General features: G+C 46.9%; 4 protein-coding genes across 4 annotated transcripts in view; 1 reads left to right on the top strand and 3 right to left on the bottom strand.

Moving 5' to 3' along the window:
• Nucleotides 1-7745: 7745 nt before the first annotated feature.
• Nucleotides 7746-12107, top strand: LOC136530743 (probable histidine kinase 2). The gene is made up of 5 exons (XM_066523466.1): nt 7746-8130; nt 8450-8866; nt 9995-10554; nt 10667-11740; nt 11837-12107. The coding sequence occupies exons 1-5, from the start codon at nt 7746-7748 to the stop codon at nt 12050-12052; spliced, it is 2652 nt and encodes an 883-aa protein (XP_066379563.1). The 3' UTR covers nt 12053-12107.
• Nucleotides 12108-12509: 402 nt separating this feature from the next.
• On the bottom strand, nt 12510-17274 carry LOC136530744 (two-component response regulator ORR22-like). Its single transcript, XM_066523467.1, has 6 exons — nt 16362-17274; nt 15554-15706; nt 15019-15432; nt 14845-14921; nt 13071-14192; nt 12510-12769 (listed from the first exon to the last, which is right to left on the bottom strand). The coding sequence occupies exons 1-6, from the start codon at nt 16516-16518 to the stop codon at nt 12698-12700; spliced, it is 1995 nt and encodes a 664-aa protein (XP_066379564.1). The 5' UTR covers nt 16519-17274; the 3' UTR covers nt 12510-12697.
• Nucleotides 17275-19450: 2176 nt separating this feature from the next.
• LOC136530741 (extensin-like) lies at nt 19451-20428 on the bottom strand. The gene is made up of 3 exons (XM_066523463.1): nt 20327-20428; nt 20002-20250; nt 19451-19920 (listed from the first exon to the last, which is right to left on the bottom strand). Exons 2-3 carry the CDS (start codon nt 20242-20244, stop codon nt 19669-19671), a joined length of 495 nt encoding a protein of 164 aa, XP_066379560.1. The 5' UTR covers nt 20245-20250; nt 20327-20428; the 3' UTR covers nt 19451-19668.
• Nucleotides 20429-23877: 3449 nt separating this feature from the next.
• LOC136530742 (anther-specific proline-rich protein APG-like) overlaps nt 23878-24220 on the bottom strand; it is a 4938-nt gene continuing 4595 nt past the window's right edge. The window contains exon 2 of the mRNA XM_066523464.1: nt 23878-24194. Within this exon, the coding sequence (XP_066379561.1) occupies nt 23878-24194 (317 nt within the window). The remainder of the gene's footprint in view (nt 24195-24220) is intronic.

Raw genomic sequence — 24220 nt, 5'->3', positions numbered from 1 at the left:
TGCATAAAAGTTCTTCTTACTAAAAAATGTGATGTTACAATGCAAGTTAGTTATGAGTGCTAGAGGCCCTAGAGTAGTAGAGTTTATAAACACTACAAGACTTGCAATTTTCCAACAGATGTAGTATATTTGTTTCACTAACTATGAATCTTTGGGCAATTGTTTTGTTGGGTATTATATAGTTTGCAACTATCAAAATTGCTAGGAAAGATGGAATTTATACTGCATAAATTGATGGCTGTTTAGTGAAAATACTGGTGGTGCTAACACTATAGACCACTTGGAAACTCCCAAGGTGAAGTGAGTGAAAAGTGAAAACAAACCTCAACAATTAGTAGCCATGTTTGTCAGACCCCCATGTGGCACTCTATGGAACAATCCTCTTTATGCACAAAATCATCGAAGTAGGCAAGCTCCTTAGACATCTCTTAAATAATGCGTATGTCAACAGTAACCCTATGCTTGGAACGAGTAACATATTACATGCTTTAACTATAGTGTTACTCTACAACATGCGAGTTAACTTCCATCACGGTGGAGTTTATTAATATCAGGTGCCTTTAACCATAAAGCCGGTACACCAATCCACATGTATGTATATTTATTATAATACACGTTGGCTTCGTACATAGTCAGATAACATAATCCATGCAATGGTTTGAAAAGAACAACATCTACCACTTCTCAGTAAGACAACCAAAAGAAAATAACCCATTGAGATGACATGTATGTTAATTGTAGCCTAGGTTATTTCCATCTCGATAATTAGCGACTATTGTGTGTATATATAATGTAATGTAGTATAGTTGTCTAATATTTTTTTATTTTACACACTTTTTTGCATCATGCCATTTGTATGTTTGATCATATATACGAAGTTTGTGAGTCAATGTTCAAAATTGGTTGTGGGGCAATACTTGAGGTCCACCCATAGTGGTTTTCTGGTTTTGTGGCAACAATTTATTATGTCTATCTCTAACAATAATGTGCAACCAACTATGCAAGTCAAAGTATATCTACAAGATTAAATAAAACCATGCAAGTTTAAGATGCATGAAATTAAGCCAAATGATGATCGGGCCGGCTTAGTGCAACACAACTGGCATCCTCTCTATGGAAACAAATACTCTATAGCACTAGCCTGGTTCTAGAGTCTCTCTACAATACTGCAAACATCCCCTCTTTATGTGCCACATATATATTCCTTGTTTTTGAAAAAGAATAGGCTCAAGGTTTGTTTCATTTTGGTGTTTGGGATTCTGATAGAGATTGTAGTGATCCATATGGCTCAAGTTGCAACCATGCCTTTTCAAAAGACCATGGCCAAGAGTTGCAACCAGTTTAGGAAGACACACACCTCCCAAATGGCTAACCAATTGTTTTTCTTACAATTGTTGCTTGCTACCTCACAATGCAGACATCATGTAATTTAAGTTAATTTGTCCTCGGCTGAAATTTCTAATCACCACTCTCCTTTTCATATTAATCTTAAGGAAATGAAAAAAAAGTGCTGGCCATCAAGGCATTAACCATTCAAAAAAGAATTTGCATAAAAATTTCTTCTTTACTAAAAATGTCATGTTACAATGCAAGCCAATTATATATGAGTGGTAGACACCCTATAGTAGTGGAGTTTATAAACACTATAAGACTTGCAATTTTTCTAACATATGTATTATCTTTGGTTTAGTAACTATAAAACTTTGGTAATTATTTTGTTGGGGACTATATAGTTAGCAATTATCAAAATTGTTGGGAAAGATGGAGGTTATACTACAGACATTGTTGTTGGGAAAGATGAAGGTTATATTGTAGACATTGATGGCCACTTATAGAAAATACAGGTGGTGCTAACACTATAGACCACCTAGAAACTCCTGAGGCGAAGTGAGTGAAAAGATGAGAAAAACCCATGATAATGGGTAGCCGTGTTTGTTAGAACCCCATGTGGCACTCTATGGAACAATCCTCTTTATGCACAAAATTGTCGAAGTAGACAAGCTCCTTAGACATCTCTTAATTAAATAATGTGTATGTCGACAATAACCATTTGCTTTGGACCAAGTAACGCATTACATGCTTTAACTTTAGCGTTATTCTACAGCTAAAGAACACACACCAAAATCAACGTGCAGTTCACTTCCATCCATAGTGGAGTTTATTAATATCAGTTGCTTTTAATCATAGAACCGGTACACAAATCCACACGTACATATATTTATTATAATGTACGTTGCCTACGTACATAGTCAGATAACATTATCCATGCAATGATTTGAAAAGAACAATATCTATCACTTCTCAGTAAAACCGCCAAAAGAAAAAAAAACTATTGAGATGACATATGTTGTAGCTTAGGTTATTTCCGGCTCAATAATTAGCGACTATTGTGTATATATGAATGTAAGGTAGTATAGTTGTCTAATATTTTTTTTTTATTTTACACATTTTTTGCATCATGCCATTTATATGTTTGATCATATATACAAAGTTGGTGAGTCAAAGTTCAAAATTGGTTGTGGGGCAATACTTTAGGCCCAACCATAGTGGTTTTCCAGTTCTGTAGCAACAATTTATTATGTGTATCTCCAACAATAATGTATAACCAACTATACATCATAGTCAAAGTATATCTACAAGATTGAATAAAACCATGCAAATTTAAGATGCATGAAATTAAGCCAAATGACGATTGGGCCGGCTCAGTGCCACACACCTGGCATCCTCACCATGGAAACAAATACTCTATAGCACTAGCCTGGTTCTAGAGTCTCTCTGCAGTACTGCAAAGATCCTCTCTTTATGTGCCATAGGTATATTACTTGCTTTTTAAAAGAAATAGCTCAAAGTTTGTTTCATTTTTGTGTTAGGGATTCTGATAGAGATTTTCATGATCCATATGGCTCAAGTTGCAACCATGCCTTTATGAAACTCAATGGTCAAGAGTTGCAACCAATTCAGGAAGACACACTCCTCCCAAACGGCTCAATAGTTGTTTTTCTTACAATTGTTGCTTGCCACCTCACAATACAGACGTCACATGTAATTTTAATTTTCCTTTGTTCAAATTTTTAATTACCGCTCTTCTTTTTCTTCTTAATGCTAATGAAATGGAAAAGCGGTGACCATTAAGGCATTAACCACTAAAAAAGAGTTTGCATAAAAATTTCTTCTTTACTAAAAATATGTCTTGTTACAATGCAAGCCAACTATGAGTGGTAGAGGCCCTATAGTAGTGGAGTTTACAAATACTATAAGACTTGCAATTGTTCTAACATATGTAGTATTTTTGGTTCACTAACTTTAAAACTTTGGGTAATTATTTTGTTGGGGATTACATAGTTGGCAATTATCAAAATTGTTGGGAAAGATGGAGGTTATACTACAGACATTGATGACCACTTAGAGAAAAATAGTGGTGGTGCCAACACTATATACCACCTAGAAACTCTCGAGGTGAAGTAAGTGAAAAGAGAAAAAAAAACTCAACAATTGGTAGTCGTCTGTTTATGAGAACCCCACGTGGCACACTATGGAACAATCATACTTATGCACAAAATCGTCGAAGTAGACAAGCTCCTTAGACATCTCTTAAATAATGAATATGTCGACAATAGCCATCTCCTTGGACCAAGTAACGCATTATATGCTTTAACTTTAGCGTTACTCTACAACTAAAGAACACACGCCAACACCAACGTGCGAGTTCACTTCCATACACAGTGGAGTTTATTAATATGAGTTGCTTTTAACCGAAAAGCCGGTACACAAATCCGCATGTACATAAATTTATTATAATGTACGGCGCCTACGTTCATAGTCAGATGATGTAACCGTACAATAATTTAAAAGAACAATATCTACCACTTGTCAATAAAACCACCAAAAGGAAAATTAGGGAGATGGCATGTATGCTATAGTTTAGTTATTTGCTCCTCGATTATTAGCGACATTGTGTATATTTGAATATAAGATAGTATAGTTGTCTATTTTTTTTTATTTTACACACTTTTTACATCCACTAATACAGAGACGGGCTTTACTCCCGGTGGGGAACCCCCTCTAGTCCCGGTTCCCCACCCGGGAGTAAGCATCCGGGACTAAAGGGGGGTAACACCAACCGGGACTAAAGGTCCTCCCAGCTTTAAAAAAAATAATGCCTCCCACCGCTGCGTCCCGTGAGATTCGAACCCAAGACCTCATGCATTGCCTCGCGCGTAGCTTACCACCCCACCTACACAACACATCTAACAATGGATGGGATATTTCCCTTTTGAACTAACCTATCGGGGGACCTTTAGTCCCGGTTGGTGTTACCAACCGGGACTAAAGGGTCCTTTAGTCCGGGTTGGTGTTACCAACCGGGACTAAATGGTCTACCTTTAGTCCCGGTTGGTGTTACCAACCGGGACTAAAGGTTGATGACTTTTAGTCCCGGTTGGTGGCTCCAACCGGGAGTAAAGGTCCACCTTTAGTCTCGGTTGGTGTCTCCGACCGGGACTAAAGGTCCCCTGCCACTGTGTCAAGCGCAGTAGCCGTTGGGCAGGGACCTTTAGTCCCGATTGGAGACACCAACCGGGACTAAAGGTCTCTCTAGTCCCGGGGGCAAAAAATGCCGGGACTAGAGCCCATTTTAGCCTCGGATGAAAGGTCTGTTCTCTACTAGTGATCATGCCATTTGTATATTTGGTCATACATACAAAGTTTATGAGTCAAAGTTCAAACTTGGTTGTGGGGCAATACTTAGGCCCACCCATAGTGGTTTTCTGGTTTTGTAGCCACAATTTAGTATGTATATCTCTAACAATAATGTCTAATGAGCTATACATCTCAGTCAAAGTATATCTATAAGAATCAATAAAACTTGCAATTTTTCTAACATATGTAGTATTTTTGGTTCACTAACTGTAAAACTTTAGGTAATTATTTTGTTGGGGATTACGTAGTTGGCAATTATCAAAATTATTGGGAAAGATGGAGGTTATACTACGGACATTGACGATCACTTAGAGATAATTATGGTTGTGCTAACAGTATATATATATCACCTAGAAACTCTCGAGGTGAAGTAAGTGAAAAGAGAAAAAATAAAATAAAACCTCGACAACTGGTAGTCGTGTGTTTGTGAGAACCCCACGTGGCACGCTATGGAACAATCCACTTTATGTACAAAATCGTCGAAGTAGACAAGCTCCTTAGACATCTCTTAAATAATGCGTATGTCGACAATTGCCATCTGCTTGGACCGAGTAACGCATTACGTGCTTTAACTTTAGTGTTACTCTACAACTAAAGAACACACGCCAAAACCAACGTGCGAGTTCACTTCCATCCACAGTGGAGTTTATTATATTAGTTGCTTTTAACCGAAAAGTCGGTACACAAATCCACACGTACGTATATTTATTATAATATACGGTGCCTACGTTTATAGTCGGATGACATAACCGTGCAACAATTTAAAAAGAACAATGTCTACCACTTGTCAATAAAACCGCCAAAAGGAAAATTACTGAGATGGCATGTATGCTGTAATTTAGGTTATTTGCACCTCGGTTATTAGCGACTATTGTGTATATTTGAATATAAGATAGTATATTTGTCTTTTGTTTTTTTAGTTTACACACTTTTTACATCATGTCATTTGTAAGTTTGGTCATACATTCAAAGTTTACAAGTCAAAGTTCAAAATTGGTTGTGGGGCAATACTTAGGCCCACCCATAGTGGTTTTCTGGTTTTGTAGCTGTGGTTTAGTATGTATATCTCTGACAATAATGTCTAACCATCTATACATCTCAGTCAAAGCATATCTATAAGAATCAATAAGATCATGCAAATTTAAGAAGTAAAACAACTAAGCCAAATGAATGCTTAGTAAAAAAAGATTTTATTTTAAAAATAGACGGCCGCGTAGTTTCACTCTCCACAGCGCGATGTATGGTTGTGGTTGGCGAGCACACGCCGTCAGCACGCACGTCCGAGGCCTCGGTGCACAGCCCGTGCTGAAACACACCACGCGTCCACACACGTGACAACTTTCTCAACGGGAAGAAAAGAAATCCTTTTGATTATTAAATTGATTTGTTTATAATTTGGCCAATATTTATTGCAGGTGATAGAGCCTATATCATTTTGCTGCCATTACAAAGGGGACAAAACCGCGCTCATGGATCGCTCATCAAAACCAGAGGCGGTGTCGAGCCAAACCGCTAGTGGTATTCTACCTCCTGGTTTCCCTGGTTTCCCGGCCGAGCTCGGGGTGTCTATAAAAAGGCGGCGCGCGGCGACCCAAAGACACTCGTCAACTCACTAGTCAAAGGCAAAAACAAGTACGAGTAGGCAAAAGTCATGGCGACTGTAGAAACGAATAGAGAAGCAAGAAAATGCCTTCTCCAGTACTTGTGTATGCTTTTACCCCAGGTAAGGACTACTAGTCACAGACGACCAGCACTTTCCCATGGCTCTTTTGTTGCATTGGTAGTTGCATCTAGCTTCCTATTATTCTTCCCCCAACCTCACCACCACACACACATCGTCGTTGGAGTATGGACGTCTCCTAGGATATATTTCTAGATCTGCCATGGTGGTGGATGGTGGAGGGGGAAGGGGAGGGGGAGAATATGTATCGGTGGAAATGTTTGAGAATCTTGTTATGTTTTTTATTTACTCCTTTCAGTATATTACAATCGTTTTAGTGTAAAAAACTACATCCATCTTTCAGGCTACACGAGAGCTTTATTTATCAGTTAGAAGAAGTATTACTTTCATAAAATTTAGCATTGCTCTTGAGGATATTTAGAACCAACTTTTGTTATTATACAGATACAAGGAACATTGTACCTGGTCATTTCTTGCAAATAAAGATGGAAACCCATGAAATAAAAGATGAACAAACGGGTGAATTTTCATATTGTTTTAGAAGGACGACAAAAAAATTCGCCGCAGTTTTTATTAGACAGGAGTGAAGTTTTCACATGGAACGCTCAAATGTGTGGATTATATTTTACTGTCAAGCAATGTTCCTCACTCGCATTCACATCTATATGCAGGCAATCGTCGGAGTCGTCATGGTACTCAGCCTTGTGGTGCTTTTGCTCTCCTTGAGGGAAACGACGAGAACTATAGATGAAGCCAACGTAGAGACCATGGGTCTGGCGCTCCGGCACGTCGCCGGCAACATGCAGCCGCTCATGGAAGCCAACCGCTCCGCCGTCGCCATCGCCGACGCCGCTCGGGAGCCCGCGACCAACGACGAACCATCACCAACTTCGATCTCCCAAGTGCTTTTTTATTTCCATTTCCGTTGTCGCCATTACTACACTCCGTATATCTGTCATTTTTGTCTTATATATATACGCGACTTGAGTCACAACTGACACGTGGTTGCATGCTTACGTGGACGTGGCAGGTGAGGACCAAGATGTTCATGGCCTTCGCCATGCAGCCGCTGCTGGCGCAGGTGTCGTACGCCGGCGCCGACGGCCACGCGTTCGCCTTCTACCGCACGGAGCGCGGCGAGGCGAGAGCGCTGTTCACGGACTCGCAGAAGAGGTGGTGCACCCAGCCGGTGGACCCGGCGACCGGCCGCCTGGTCGGGAGCGCCGCCGCCGCCGCCGCCGCCACATATGGGTTTTTCCTGCCGAACACTACGACGACGCAGACGGCCCCTCTCGTCGCGAGCAAGAACAACGCCTCGCCGCCAGCGGCGTCGCTCTGGGAAGGGTGGGCGCGCCCGGGCGTCCGGATGCTCTTCTTCTCCGCGCCCGTCGGCGGCGGCGACGCCGGCGGCGTGGTCTCGGCAGCAGTCTCTGTCCACGACGTCTTCGAGGCCGCCGCCTCACGCATCGGCGTCCAGGACGGCCTGGACGTGTACTACGCGGTCGGCGACGACAAGGACGACTTCGCGTCATCAGCGACCGCCAACTACGAACCTCTGCTGCTTGGCTATCAGCACCGCACCGCCGACGACACGGCGGAGGACACGCTCACGTTCTCCGAGCTGAAGTGCGCCGCCTCCACCATTGACGACACCGCGCCCGAGCTCGGCCAGCTCGTCTCCGGGGGCCCCAAGCACAACCGGTACAAAGCCACGTGCGCCATGCTCGACGTCTCCGGAGTACAAGTGGTACGTACGTGTGTGCAACAAAAAGAGTAGTGCTACACGTATGCGTCTGCTATTTTTGGCAATTAATGACGTGGCAAGTAGTATATCATACAGCGCGCAATCCTTCCGAGAGATCATCAGATATTACTTGATCCTTAATAGCATCGATCGAGTATTTTCCTTTCCTAAATGCTGATACGATACGCATGCATTCCATGTTAATAATGTATATTTTCCTTTCACAAAAAAAACACCCTTGGGCTTTTGGGCCAACGCCCAACGTCCGGGTGTGTCACGGTGCTTGTCTTCTCCTGATCCAACACATGCATGCATGCTTCCCTGAGTCGTGACGCCGTCGTCCTCGTCCTCGTTCCCGCAGGCGCTCCGGCTGGTACTCCGGCCCCCGGTCCAGGGCCACATGCTCCAGGCGCTGTGCATCGCCGTGATCGTCTTCGCGTGCGCCCTGCTGGTGGTAGGCGTGGTGTCCTGCGCCTTCGCGGTGCGTGCGCTGCGGCGGGCGGCGGCGCGGGAGATGGCGCTGAACGCCGACCTCGTCCGGCAGAAGGAGGCGCTGCGGCAGGCGGAGCGCAAGAGCATGAACAAGAGCAATGCCTTCGCCAGCGCCAGCCACGACATCCGGTCCGCGCTGGCCGCCATCGCCGGCCTCGTGGACATGTCCCGTCCAGAGGCGCAGACGCTCCCCGCCCCAGGCATCGTGGAAAACCTCGACCAGATGGGCATCTGCACCAACAAGCTGTTCGGTAAGTCTGAACCCTGGACTGATCTCGAGTTAATTAATAATATAATTTGCATCAAGCTTTGTTCTGTTCATCATCGTCTAGCTAGGAAAGTAGGAATATTGGTGGGTGCAACTAATATGATGTTTTCAATGTTATATATGGTCTACTGATCCACCAGTTAATACTAGCAAAAATGTAGGGTTTGTGATCTACTGTATTTTCTCAGCTACAATAGGAAGGATTAATGCTGCTAATATAGGTTAGCAATTAAAACGTTCAACTAGGAAAGGTGCCAGCTACATATAACGGAGTTCGTAGGTGTTTCATCAGCAATCAGACTACAGATTATCTATCAAACAGGGCTAGTTGCGGTAGTCGCTCTCTAACCATGAGTACAGCAAACATCCTTGTGTGGACTAAATAGGCGCGCCCGTCGTTCAGACGTCCTCAAGGCCTTGTTTAGATTGTAAATTTTTGCAATCTAGACACTGTAGTACGTTTCGTTTGTATTTGACAAACTTTGTCCGATCATGAACTAACTAGGCTCAAAAGATTCGTCTCGTGATTTACAACCAAACTGTGCAATTAGTTTTTTTTACCTACATTTAATGCTCCATGCATGCGTCCAAAAATTGATGTGATGGAGAGAGAGTGAAAAAAGAATTTGGAGTTGATCTAAACAAGGCCCAACGCTACATCAGCGACTGCCCAGAACTTGGCCGTTACCATCCACGCCGAGGGTAACCTTTGGCTACTACAAGGCCTTGTCGTGCCTGTTCGCGTTGGTGGGCACCTGAAGTTCTTTCAGTTGGGGGTTCAGTCGTAGTCGCTCATTTAGCCAATATGTGGACATCCGGTGTGTAACTCTTTCGTGTTCGTGTTGGCGCCTGGCACCTCGCCATGGCATGCCGTTGTTTGTACTCCGAACCTTCTTTTTAACGAAATACGTCTAGCGCACGTTCTCGAAAAAAAAAACAGGGCTAGTTGCCGTATACTAAATATAAGTACATGTTTTTTTGAAACTTAATATAAGTATAAATGCTAGTATACTATGATCGTAGCAATTTTGTTTCAGGAGATATATTATTTGTAGAACAATATCAATTCGAACTTAGTAGGTCATGTATATGATCGATTTGTTTTCTGCAGATATACTGAACTCGATCCTAGACACAAGCAAGGTGGAGTCGGGGAAGATGCAACTGGAGGAAGCCGAGTTCAGCATGGCCGATGTCCTGCAGGAGTCGGTGGACATGGCCAACGTGACGGGCGTCCGGCGAGGAGTGGAGGTGATCTGGGACCCCTGCGACTTCTCGGTCCTGCGATGCGCGGCCGTCCTCGGGGACAGCAAGCGCCTCAAGCAGATCCTGGACAACCTGCTCGGCAACGCGCTCAAGTTCACCGACGAAGGCCACGTCGTCCTCCGGGGCTGGGCGACCCGGCCGATCGCCGGGAGCGGCGTCAGCGCTCCGTCAAGGTTTGCGCGCGGCAGCGGCGGTTCATTGGCACGTTTGTTCAGAGGAAGGCAGGATCCTGGTGGCCAGGATCATGTGCAGAATGACCCCAATCTGGTAGAGTTTTACTTTGAAGTGGTTGACACCGGCATTGGGATCCCCAAGGAGAAGAGGCTGTCTGTGTTTGAGAACTATGTTCAGGTGAACAATGGCCAAGGCGGCACAGGCTTGGGGCTCGGAATCGTGCAGTCCTTTGTAAGTTACTACTCAAATCAAATCAAATATATATAAATAAATCCTGTCCATTTTCTTTATAAATAAAATTTTGGTCTTGGCTGATTTATTATGTTGGTCTTCATGATCACAGGTACGCTTGATGGGAGGAGAGATTAGCGTCAAGGACAAAGAGCCCGGGGAAAGGGGAACATGCTTCGCGTTCAACGTGCTGCTGAAGATGAGCGAGGTGCAACAGCCTCAAGACATAGAAGAAGGACCATCAGCAGGCACACTGAACGGCTCCAATTTCAGAGCCTCAGCGTTTCAAGAAGCCAGCAGCTTCAAGGGCGTGCACTGCGTTCTCTACGTTCATGGGTCTGAAACCAGGAGGATCCTGCAGACATGGATGGAGAGCATTGCAGTCAAAGTCTGGCTGGTCCGGCAAGCCGAGTTCATCAGCTCCACGCTGGAGAAGGTGCAGAGCAATAGCATGGCCACCGCTGCCGCTGACTGCAGCGGCGGCGACCGGTGCTTCAGCTCCAAGGAGATGGTGAACCAGTTGAGGAACAGCACTGGTCCCAGGAGAGCCAGCCTTGGGGGGATTCCTTCTGGTATCCTTGTTGTCATCGACGTGTCCGGTGGTGGATTGGAAGAAATTTGCCAGGAGATGGCCAAACTTGCCAGGAACAAGCAACAGGCTCCATGCAAAGTTGTTCTGCTGGAGGATATCAAGACCCCTTCCAGTGATCTGAGGAGGCTCAAGGAGCAGGGCTGCGATCTCGTCCTGCGAAAGCCGGTGCATGGGTCTCGCCTGTTCACTCTCCTTATGACCCTGAGAGACCTCCAGGATTCAGATGCACAAGCACAGTCTTCTCAATTTGGTCCTGAAATTGCTGGGAACAACAGCCAGCAGCAAGGTTTGCCAGATGTTGTTGTTCCTTGTGTGCACGAAGCTGCTGCATCAACTGAAGCTTCATGCTTGGTTCAGGAACAGAAGCCTGAAGATGATAAGCCTCTTGCTGGGATGCAGATCTTGCTAGCTGAAGACACTGTAGTGCTGCAAACAATCCAAAGGAAAATCCTGAACCAGCTTGGAGCAACTGTCACAGTAGCTGAAGATGGAGCCGTGGCTGTGAACTTGCTCAAAGAAGCTCTTGAGCAGGCCAATGTGTCAGAAGAGGATATAGTGCCCTTGCCCTACCATGTCGTCTTCATGGATTGCCAGGTTTGTTCAACCAAAACTTGTTAACTCTGCATGTGCACACACAAAGCTCCATCTGATGATTGCCTGACATTGCTAATATCTCTTCTTTGATTTTAGATGCCCAATATGGATGGCTATGAAGCGACCAAACTCATCCGCGAGGAAGAACAAAGCTACGGAGTTCACACTCCGATCATCGCATTGACCGCGGCTGACACGGAGGAGGATCTGCAGAAGGCCATCGATGCCGGGATGGATCTGCACCTGACAAAGCCAATATTACGGCAAAAGATAGTGGAAGCTGTTCGCAGTGTTTGCAAACGTGGGAATTGACAGAATGCATTTCTGCATCAGGTGAAGAACGCAAGAAATCAGAGGTTTCGTCGACTAGGAGGGCGATGATCACAGCTCACAGCATCCATCTGGTCATTGCGCGCAGTTGTAGTGTCTTAGTAGTTAGTACCCTAGGCCTAGGGTTCATCAGCAACATGTATCTTTTAGCAGTTTTTTTTAATTATCTTTTAGCAGTTAAACAATGGTGTCTCAGGTGCATCTGGATTTTACTTATCTATATTTGCTTCTTTTTTTAGTTTCTGTTGTAACCAGCTCAGGTGCATCTGGATTTTACTTCTCATCTACAAAGTTTTTTTTTTTTCATTCTTCTGGAAAATCAATGAGATCAAATCGATAAATTTTACGATGATGATGATATGAAGTTGGAGCATTATATTTGCTCCTTTTTACCTAACCATAATCACTTCCATTTCCCTTTCGGAAAGGAGAAAGTGCAGATTACAAGCCATATCCTTAGCTACTTGTATCCCTAGTATTTCTAGTGTGCACAGTACCAGGCATAGTAACACATCAGGCAGCATAACTGGCTAATACTCCTAAATAGTATACTTTACAATCTCCACCCATCGAGGCATCGACCGATCCCATAGAGGACCAATCTGCACGAGGGATTATTACGAGGTCTCATATGCAAGCACCAAGTGGAAAGAAGTCGCACCCCAAGTCGTTATCCGTGAATGAGAGATCATCCTTCTCCTGCATTAGAATAAAAACAAGGCTTCAACAAATCGGATTTGAAGGATCATACATGTTCTGTGGGGTCATTTGGCTCTACAATTTTTCTTTTACAAGAGTGTAGCATTTCAAGTACTTTCAGTTGGTCAAAATGTCGATAGGTATTCCTGAAGTTAGGGAAGGCTTTGCAACTTGCAAAATTAAGAGTGAAGACAACAGAAAAAGCATTGAATCTGCTAGTACTAGTTTGTTTTCATGTAGAAAAGCTGTAGGAATTTTATAAAAACAAATATAAAGAATAATGACATCTAAGGGTCCATACCGCTTTGATCATGGAATTGAGAAGACCATCAAAATTGCAGCTACTAGAGCTAAAACCACCATGGAGCTTTGGAATCCCCAAATCATAAATATTCCTCTGCTTCAGTTTATCTTCTGATGCCATGGTGTTAGGCTTCATTTGTGGCATAAGATATGGCACATTTGGATTTGTCTGTTCAGTCATACAGGCTCCAAAATTATGGTTGAAACTTCCAGTGCTCAATCCTTGATGTAGATGGTCCTGTTTAATTTCATTCATGTCATGTCTAGAGTTGCCTGCAACTCCAAACTGCAAGTAGTTTGGATGTCTCCCAGTATCAGGAGCGAGCAGCACTGTACTGCAAGAACTAGCACCACCCTTGGTATTGCTGGATGCTGTAATGCTACCAGAAGGACAAACAAGCATGTTTACTGAAAATCTTGTTCCACCAGTGCTATCAAATGGATCGTGCAACTGTAACTTGTCAGCAGTAAATCCATCATTTATTGGAAGAGCACCCTGCTGGGATATACTAGAGTCCTGCAAATTAGCCGATACTCCAACAGTCCTTTCAACAAGTTCTGAACTCACAGATGGCATTGTTATTGGTGGCTGGGCACTAACTTTGGTTTGTGCACTCTCCAAAAGTTCTTGTGGTGGCAATGGACTGCTTGTAACTCTCTGGAGTGCACCAGACAGAGTGTTAGCCAGTGCACTTCCAGAAAAAAAAGCAGACAAGTCATTAGTTTCTTGCTGGATCCACTTCTGTTGGAGTTGGGGAAGCCCAAGAGATGTGGTCGAGCCTTGTCCCAAATTTGCTTGTTGGTTTTCTTGTAAACCAGAGAGTTGAAATTTGTTTGCATCACCAGCACAGTGGCTTATTATGCCATTGTTGGTAGCAGTTTGAACTGTCATGGCAGGAGCAAGTTCTGGGACCCCGAATGTTGCGGCGCTAGTTCTACCTAGCAAGCCGTGTGGGCTGAAGGATGATAGAGCAGCACAGGGGGCAAAAGGTTGATAACTCTGAAGGCCTTCAAAGGCTCCCATGTGAAGAAATGAGGGATCTCTACCTCCAAAAGCGGCAACAATGCTAGCTTGTTGTGATGCCACAGCACTTAACCGTTTGAGATAGAGCCTGTATTTCTGCATATCACACAACACTAACTGATTAGGCATTAACATAAGTATGTACCACAACTTATATATAACCCTGCATGAGATAAGTACAGGTGACTGCTTTTCAGCTTAGTCCACTACCTTTTTTTTTTACTAAAGGTAAATGGTAGACTGAGGGTGGTAAAATTGGAAACATAAGAAAATGAGGTGAATTTGTACTTTGTACTATGTATACAACCAATCTGGAAATTTGTAGTAGTTTGTATAAAACCTTAATCTACTCATCGTCATGCTCGAAAGCAGAGTAAGCAATATACTTTTCCATGAACTATCTCTATATTTAGGGTTGCAGAGAAATTAAATAACACGGATTTGCATCAATTAGTAGATTGTTCCAAACCAACTGAACAAATGCCCAAACACAAAAACATCAAAATTGAAATAATATCTTTCATGATATTTTAGCACCAGCCTAAGCTATGGTAAGCAACACTTGGTTTCAACAATAGTTAGGTAAGTGAATATTTTAACAATAACAAATCTGATGGTTTGGCCCATGATGCTGGACCCACTTCCCATTAAGGTTTTGGTTCATATGCATCACAGGCTAAAAAATAGACAGAGGAGGAAGTAAAGCAGTAACAGCAATTAATGCTAGGAGTGCATGCCAATGCCATACCTGTAGATGGCTCGCGACATTTTCCCTGGTGAGTTTCTCCACATTCATAAGCTCAAGAATTCTTTTCGGTACAGCTTCTGCAACAACAGCAAAATAAAGGACAAAACATAAATGAGTTGTTGCAATATGTAAGGACAATAACATCAAGCAAGAGGGAGGGTTGGCAGTTCTTACTATCAATTCCAAGCTGGTTGACAGCCGCAACAAATTTCCGATGCAGTTCAATTGACCAAACAACTCTTGGCTTCTTAGCCGCCGAGGGTTCATCACTTTCTTGGAAATCATTCTCCTCGCCGTCATCTTCCTCGTCGCTATGCATTTCCTTCCTCTTCTTGCTGATCCTCCCACTCTGGTCACAAGCCCCAGCAATGATCTGATTGTGGCTGTGGCATGGATCTGTGCTTGGTAACTTGTTGAAATCTTTATAGATGTCAAGATTGCTGCGCTCGCGCTTACTGAACTTCCTCCTGACAACATGCTGCCATATGTTCCTAAGCTCTTCGACACGAACAGGTTTTAGGAGATAGTCACAGGCGCCGTGAGTTATCCCCTTCATCACAGATTTTGTCTCCCCGTTCACTGATAACACTGCCACAGAATGTACATGATTAGCATCCACGTTTTACATGTGGAAACAGCATTGCTCAGCAAGCCCGTCTCATGGCTAGAATAGGACTGAACGAACAGAACAGGAAGATTTGAAGCTTACTGATGACAGGTAGGTCCATCTCAAGTCCTACAAGCTCAAGGAGCTTGAATCCGTCCATGTCGGGCATGTGCACATCACTGATAACCAGATCAAACATGTCCCTGTTCTCCCTTAGCAGCTTCAGCGCAGTGATGGCCTGGTTGGTCGTTGTTACTGTCAATGAAGCACAGGGCACTCTTATTATCAGTTTATTACAACAGTCTAATCAGCAAGATAATAATGAGTTGCATTAGCAGCATGCCCCAGCGACAAACATGTCAGATCGTGGAAGGAAAAAAAATTTACTCCGCATGTGGTAAGGCCCCGTTTAGTTCCAACCCAAAAACCAAAAATTTTCAAGATTCCCTGTCACATCGAATCTTGCGGCACATGCATGGAGTATTAAATGTAGACGAAAAAAAAAACCAATTGCACAGTTCATCGAGAAATTGCGAGACGAATCTTTTAAGCCTAAATAGTCCATAATTGGACAATTTTTGCCAAATAACAACGAAAGTGCTACAGTAGCCAAAAGCCAAAAATTTTCGGAACTAAACACGCCCTAAGTATTGCAAGCCGCAGAGAACATTTAAGTGATGGTTAGTACATGATAAATTGCAGGCAGCAGCAAAAGCAGTGTCCTGGATGTGCAGATTGTACAAAGTGCAGTTGCAGCGCAGACACATTTTTTTTTACTATCTACATGTACAAAGTGACTAGTGGTAATTATTGGTAATTAAGTGAAAGCCTACCTAGCGGCAGATAATAAGAGAACAGTAATAACACAATGGGGATGGATGGATGAAGCAAAAGCAAGTGAAGTGCCCACCATGATACTGGCAGCGCCGCAGCAGTGTCTCGAGCACCTTGAGGCACACGGGGTCGTCGTCGACGGCGAGGACCCGCATGCCGACGGGGAACTGGTCCCGCTGCCTCCCCGTGATCGCCCCCTTCTCCTCCATCCTCGCAGCAGCGCCCAGAAGCATCCGGATTCGCCGGTAAAGTCAGAGCAGCAGCAAAACCCAACAAGGAAGCTGCCTCAAAGCAGGAAAAGGCTCAAGAGTTTGTGCCCCCAATCGATCGGCTCGAAGGCCTGGCTGGGCAAAATTGGAGCGAATGCCTGGCAAGAACAAGGAAGGTGGGGAACTCGGCCAGCAGCACCTGATTCTGAGGCGCGGCTCCCAACAGAAGAGAAAGCGAATAAGCTGAGCAGAGACGACGCGGGGAGGGGCGAGGAGGCTGATGATGCAGAGAGCAGAAAAGCGAAAGCCGGTAAAAAGCCAGCAGCAGCTAGTGGCAAAACAACACCTGAAACTGGGAAAGAAAAGAAAAGGCGCGGCGTGATTTGTCGACGAGGGGGGACAGCGACGGACGACGGGACGGAGGTCAGGAACAAACCCACCGCGCCTCCATGATTGCTTTAGCTTGCTGAGCGCCGGGGCAGGGGCAGGCAGGAGGTGGGAAAGCAAAAGGAAGGAAGAGCGACGGGCCGGGGGAGAGCCCAAAAGACAGCGACACCGAAGAAAGCAGGATGGGGTTGGGAGGCGAGGAGGCAACAGCGACCGTCCAGGTGGTGGCCAAGAACGCACGCAACGGCAACGCAAGCTGCCCAGCCCGCGGGAACAGCACTGGCTGGCTGGCTGGCGGCCCAATCGCGGCGGCAATCGGCAGGAAGGCAGCGGTGACGGTTGGCTCGTGGAACAGGAGAGGTGAGGATGCCGCGGCCGGAGGTAGCACGGCGAACGCGGGAGGAGGGATGGCTGGATGGGGGTGGCGGGGAACGTCTGGGCGGCTGATTTATAGAGGTCAGAGTAGCGTATGGGGGTGGCACAGCAGCGGCGAGAGGAATGCGACGCAGCCGGGGAGATGCAGGGAGGTGGTGGGGCCCGCGCTCCACAAGCTTCCAGCAGCAGTTGGGGGTGTTTGGCTCTTGTGCTTTGTCACGGAGTCACGGGAGGAGGAAGAGGGAAAATGGAGCTCTGTGATGGATGATGGCTGATGCAGTGCAAAGAGCAGGAAAGGTGTCGTGTCCAAGGAAGAAAAATAATAATGTTTGTGTTCTTTTTCTAGGACAAGGAGAACAATTTTCTTTTTTAAAAAAAGACAATATCAGTTGGGGCAACTTATTAGGACGCGGTTCTAGATTATTATATTAAGAGGAGACTGAGGCATATTTTGTCAAAACCTCGAATTGCCATAAAAGTATTGTACTCCTCCGTCCATAAAAAACACAATCCGAGCTTTGAACCTAGACACGGTTTGCTTTTTTTTTTTTTTGGAAGGAGAGAGTAGACCCTGTTTGACAGAGAAAAGGCGCTTATCTGATGAGATACGTATATATAGAAGGAAAAACACAATCAAATCAAGTTGTTTTGATTACAAAATGAATGTTGTGGGAGGAACGTGTGATCAGAAAAGACATGTTGTTTGGCTTCTAATTTCAGTTTATTTTGACCATAAACACCTTATAAATAGGAGTATAAATCGTGTACCAACCCATCTGGATAACGTGAAATTAGCAAATATACCTATGTTAGGCGCAAAAACATAGTAAATGGTAAATTAAAATGGTTCTAAGGACGACTGCTCCTGCCTATATTACAATTTACAGCTGGCAGTAGCTGACTAGCTGGTGGTGGACTAGTAATTATATTTTTCTTGTGACTATTAGTCGTCCGTGTACTCTGTGAGATCCTTGCATTGCATCATAAAGAAGCATAACTGATGCTGAAAAATAATCAGCAAAGCTTAATTTCACGTCATCCTGATGGCGAGGAGCGAGAGAATTGAAGCGGCAGCTGGCGATCGGCCCCCGGTCATCGATCGGTCAGTATACAGGAACCACCAGTCCCACCCCAAAAAGCAAAAGCCTGATGGTTGATCAGATAAAGTGGACGTACGTAATTACGCTACTACGTCCTCGATCGATCGCCAGCAGTCCAGCACTAGTGCTTATTAGGGGGTGTTTAGATCCCTTCCGGTTTGGAAAATGGACACTGTAGCATTTTGTTTTTATTCAGCAAACATTGTTCAATTATGGACTATTTAGGCTTAAAAGATTCGTCTCGCCAATTACGGGCAAACTGTGCAACTAGTTATTCTTTTTACCTACATTTAATGCTCCATGCATGTGCCGCAAAATTCGATGTGACGGAAAATCTTGGGAAACTTTGGATTTTGGGTGGGATCTAAACAGGGCCTTACTCTACTCCCAGTGCCAGCCCGTCCGGTGATGAGGGATTAATACGACTGTGAATGTTCCGGCCGTCACCACAGGAAAACGCCTCTTTGCCGACTGCTTGCCCCGGTCGGCAAAGGCATAAACCCAGTCGGCAAAGGCTTTGCCGACCGCAAAGCCACGTGGCAGTCGGCAAAGAGCAGTCGGCAAAGCCTGGGTCGGCAAAGGCGGATTTGCCGACTGCCACGTGGCACACAGTCGGCAAATCCTTTGCCAACTGCCACGCCAGCAGTCGGCATAGCCACGTGGCGCCGTCAGCCCTGACGGCAGGCTTTGCCGACTGCTGGTTCCTCGGCAGTCGGCAAAGAATTTTTTTTTCAAAAATTGTTTGCCGACTGGCTGCCAGCTAGGCAGTCGGCAAAGAAAGAAAATTTTTTTTTTGAAATGTTCTTTGCCGACTGCTTTCGGAGTTGCAGTCGGCAAAGGTTTGACCTCTTTGCCGACTGCCTCCCATTGCAGTCGGCAAAGACTCTGTCCTGGGGTTTTTTTGCCCAGCTTTGCCGACTGTAAACAGTCGGCAAAGCTGGAATTTTTTATTTTTTTGCTTTTGTTTTCTGTTTTCTCGCATCAAAACCCTGCAAAATCACAAATTATAATCCAATTTCACCAGAAGCACCGGTAGCACCATTTATATCACAATTTCATCACATTTGTCGCCAACATCACCACATATATCACAATAACGCACAACATCACATATACCTCACATATATGTCACAATAACAACCACACAAGTGCATTACAACCATCACATGAAGTCCAACACGTCGAACACCACAAATCGACGTCCATCACACGAAGTTCAACATAACAAGTCTAGGTCCATAACGAAGAAAAGAAATACATGACAACAACTTCGACGATACGGTGGATACATGATAACAGAATCGACATGTACCTAGCTCGTCGCGCCGTCCCCGGTCTCGTCGTCCGCTCCGCCCCCAGAGCCCCCAGGGTTTGCCCACGGAAACCCCCTTGGACCAAACTGAGGCGCCTGCGCGTACTGCCACTCTCCGCGCACCGGCGGCCACGAGTACGTCGGAGGAGGACCACGCGGAGTTGGATACGGTGGATAGGGTGCAGGTGGTGGATACGACATCATCTGATGGCCGGGACCTCCAGGAGACGGGTTCGAACCCGTCGACTGTACCTGCACAAGTTAAACGCCAAGTGATGTCATTAGTATCTGCAGCATGGACGCACAAGTTAAAGCAAGAGTCAATATACTCACCGGGGTCCCTCCAGGAGCGACAAGAGCAGGCACAGGAAAAAACTCTGGAGGAGGAGGCGGTGGAGCGAACATTGGAAGAGGAGGCGGTGTAGACGCCCCGGGCGTCTGCATGGACTGGAAGAAGCTGGCCATGTTCTGCATCTGAGTGTTGTAGTGCTGTTGCAGGCTTTGCTGGTAAGCCATCTGTTGCGCCATCATCTGCGCGTGCAACGTGGCGATCCTCTCCTCCATCTTGGCCTCCATCTGGGCCTGCAATATTACATCCGCAGTGTTGATTGTATGTACAGGTGCGAAACGAGTGAACGACGAACGAAACGGCACTTACCTGTGACGCTGACTGCCGCCGGGGCGCTACGGGGATGTCGCTGGAGCTCGTGGGCGTGGATCGAACCTGGGTCAGCGTAGGAACCTGGGACGGGTCGAGGGCGCTGTGGGCCATGTAGTAGCGGCTGTGCTGCTTCCCTGGTCCCAACCTCTGCAGAAGGTCTGTGTCCAGGGGCTCGGCGGTGGGGTCGAACGTCTCCCCGTAGCGCTAGCGAGCCGCGACGGTGTACTCGGTGGCCTTCTCGTAGGCGGTGGGGTTGGTGTACGCATCGGGCCCGTCCTCCGGGTTGTAGACGTTGTTCGGATCCGTCGCCTTGCCCTTGTGAGAGAGGAGGTACGCGGTGTACTCGTTGATTTCCTGCCCACCGTGCGTCTGCGTCTGCATTGAAAACACAAACATGGTTACAAGTATTGACAATTGAGCGCAAGGATTAAGACATGAACGGACGCATACCCATCTTGTCGCGAACTAGGGGAGAGGCTGATTCCCTTGGTGGTGTGACACCCCTCGCATCTGCGCGCGGCGGCCCTGACGGTCGGCGCGCCTCGCGTACGCCTCATCCGTGCGCCACATGCGCACAATCTCCGTCCAGCATTCCCTGTGGTTGTCGCACCACGACGGACACACCTGCATGACATCAAGTATTTGACATGCGAGAAGATTAGTGTAATGTTTCACTGAAGGAATCTAAACGAATGTTGTCATACTTAATTACCTGCTCGTATTGCGCTTGGGTGAGGTCGGCCTCCCTCGAGTTCATTCTCTGGCGGATTTGGGGCTTCTTGATGTTCTCTCCAAGCACGTTGGCGTGGAAGTCGCGGATGGCCTGTATGCGCGCCTCATGGTACAGATCCTTGAGACGATCTTTGCAGACCGCCTCCTGCACTCGCGCCGCCTGGACTGCTTTACCCTCCTCGCACGTGAAGAAGTCCTGCACACAGACACATCATGTAGCATTTCCTTTTTGCAAGAAGTCCAACGAATGCGTACTATTTAGCAATGCGGTGCGATGAAAGACTCACCCAAAACTCCCTCTTTATCTTTGCCGCGATGGTCTCGCCACCCTCCTCGACGAGGTAGAACCGTAGAAGTGGGACCACTTGGTGGGCACCTTCCTCTCGCCGTTGACGTTGACAAGGCCAGGGTAGTACTCCTTAGTCAGGAGGCCCTGGATGCCATTGATATGGCGTGCTTGACCTGCTCCACTCACAATCTTCCAGGAACTGCACGAGTCATTAAGAACAATTGTTAGTCTTCAGTTCGATTTTTGACATGTCATATGAACAAGTAGTGAAATCAATAATGGTTACTTACGTCTGGCCCACGGGTGTGATCACCGGGCGCTGGTGGAATTGCGGCCGCACCCTAGGAAGCTGCGTGGGCCCGCGCGAGTACACCTTGGCCACGCCTGACGAAGTCGAAGCCGTCTCGCCTGGTGTAGGCGCGTCGTCGCCGTCGTCGTCGTCATCGTCGTCGTCGTCGTCGCCGCCGCGCTCGTCGTCACGCGACGTCGTCCCCCCTTGCGAGGACGAGAACGGCAGCCTCCTGGTCGCCTGGCGACGTCCGCTGGGGGGCTGGGACCCCCTACTGGACGACCCGCGCACCAACACCTCCTCCTCCTCCTCGTCGTCGTCGGCGGTCTCCTGCGGGGGGACCTGGTACGCCGAGCGTACTGCTCGATGCGGCCGCTGCCGCCGTCCGCCTGGCATTTTGCCGAGTGCCTGCAATGACAAAGAACAAAACTGTTAGCATAAATAAATGACAAGTACTTGTAAAGGAACATAATAATAACAATATAGTATTACATGGCCTCGTAATTATCTCCGCGAACGGCAATATCTCGGGCGTGGAGTCATCATCTCTATCACTATCGTCGTCATCGCTATCAATATTGTCGAGCTCCCTTAAGTCATCACTGTCATCATCCTCCTCATCGTCTCCATAGTCATCATCATGTACCTCCTCCTGGACAACTCCATCGCGCTGCATCTGCCATCGCTCAAGCATTCTTAAGTCCCTGGCATCCTGCACCTCCTCACCCTCGTCCTCATCGATTTCGTTGTCTACTTCCATGCCCATGAGCGAACCAATGTCGATCTCCAAGGTACCTTCTAGCCCCTTAGGTTGATAGAACTCATCGGTGCTTGGGTCAAAGTTGTAATCGTCGTCGTTTGGGAGAGGCGCTTTGCCGCGCGGCGACACCAAATGCATAAGGCTCCACCCCGCAAGCTTCTCGTCTTTTTGGCACGCCCATGGGAGGTAATAAACTTGCGTGGCGTCTCGGTTGGCCACAATGTAGACATCGTCTCCTTTATAGCTGGAGTCCTGTCGAATCTCGACTTGACCTATCGTAAGGTCTTTCCTCGTGATATCAGGATCGAACCAATGGCATTTGAATACCACCGGCGCTAAAGTCCCGGCACCCTTAAAGTTGAGCTCGTATATCTCTTCGACTATGCCATAGTAGTCCTTCCCATCCGTGCCGGGCGTACGAACTCCGCAGCACATGGTTTTTAGGTTGGGTCGACTCTCCTCGTAGCTTCTCGTGCGAAAGCGATAGCCATTCACATCATAAACGGTGAATGACTTCACCCTACGGGAGAAGCCACGGCCCACCTGTTTCAATTCATCGCTCATTTCTGCATCCGTTCGGGCCTGCAAGGGTAGGAGATCGTTACATAACTCGCTCCGGGGAGCAAAGTGGAATCACAAAGTCGGAAAGAGGTTAGTTGGTTGGTACCTTTGTACAGAACCAGGAGATGAAATCGGGCACACCGTGTCTAAGAAGATTGTCTTCTTCTTGCTCGTTAGGAGCCCTATTGCCTCTCCAGTATTGACTAATAAATTCCCTGGAAGAAGGAAGAAACTAGAGGGTCAGACCATCTAATAGGTGAAGGATAGGTCCTAATCCCACCCGAGCATGCGCAGACGATGTTAGCTTCCATGCTCCGCTCCCGTCCGAGACAGAATTTCGGCAGCACCTCCCCGCTGTTCTCCCGATACACGTCCCGGCGGGGAGAGTGTGTATCCAGAGAACAACGGGGAGGTCCTGCCGAAACTCCGACTCGGACGGGAGCGGAACATGGGAGCTAACCTCGTCTGCGCATCCTCGGGCTGTCCAAATAACGTGGACAATCCGAAACGGATACGGTTATACATATGCGAAGAACGCATACTTCCAACCGTATCCGTTTCGGACGGGAGACGCCTAACTGGGTAACGCGACCTACGACTACATGTGGCGGAAAGAGGGGTCATACCGCAGGTGCCGGTGAAGAAAGGCTAGCGGGGCAGTGTCGAGTCGTGCTCCTCCGGCTAGCCTCCAATGGGAGCCCTCCTGAAAAAGAAAACAATTAGTGAGAACGAAAAATTTCGGCAGCACCTCCTCTGTACGGGAAGGTTACCAAACCTGCAAGAAAAGACGGCACGATGGCCGACAAACACATATACATGTCAGGCACGATGGCCGACAACCACAAATGTATTTCCAATCCATGCAGAAGAATATAAGCAGGTATTAACAAAGTAAACTACTACTACTAGTAGTACTACTACCTCGTCGTCACGGACGGCGTCACCGGCGCGTGGAGCAGAGCCGCGCGCGAGGACGGCGAGGCGGGGACGGCGCGGCGAGGCGAGGACGGCGCGGCGAGGCGAGGACGGCGAGGCGAGGACGGCGTGGCGAGGACGGCGACGCAGGGCCGGCGGACGGCGAACGGCGCGCGGACGGCGGACGGCGCGCGGACGGCGGACGGAGCGGGGCACGCCGGATCGGGGCGGGGCAGCGACGGCGCCGGGGCGGGTCGGGGCGAGGCGCGGCCGCTGCGGGCCGACGCCGTGAGCTGCACTCGCGGCTCTCCTGCCGGGCCTGATCGTTCGTGGCGGTCAGCGCCG

This window comes from Miscanthus floridulus, unplaced genomic scaffold, assembly GCF_019320115.1.
Source record: "Miscanthus floridulus cultivar M001 unplaced genomic scaffold, ASM1932011v1 fs_18_2_3, whole genome shotgun sequence".
NCBI lineage: Eukaryota > Viridiplantae > Streptophyta > Magnoliopsida > Poales > Poaceae > Miscanthus > Miscanthus floridulus.
This window is presented reverse-complemented; position numbering and strand designations above follow the sequence as displayed.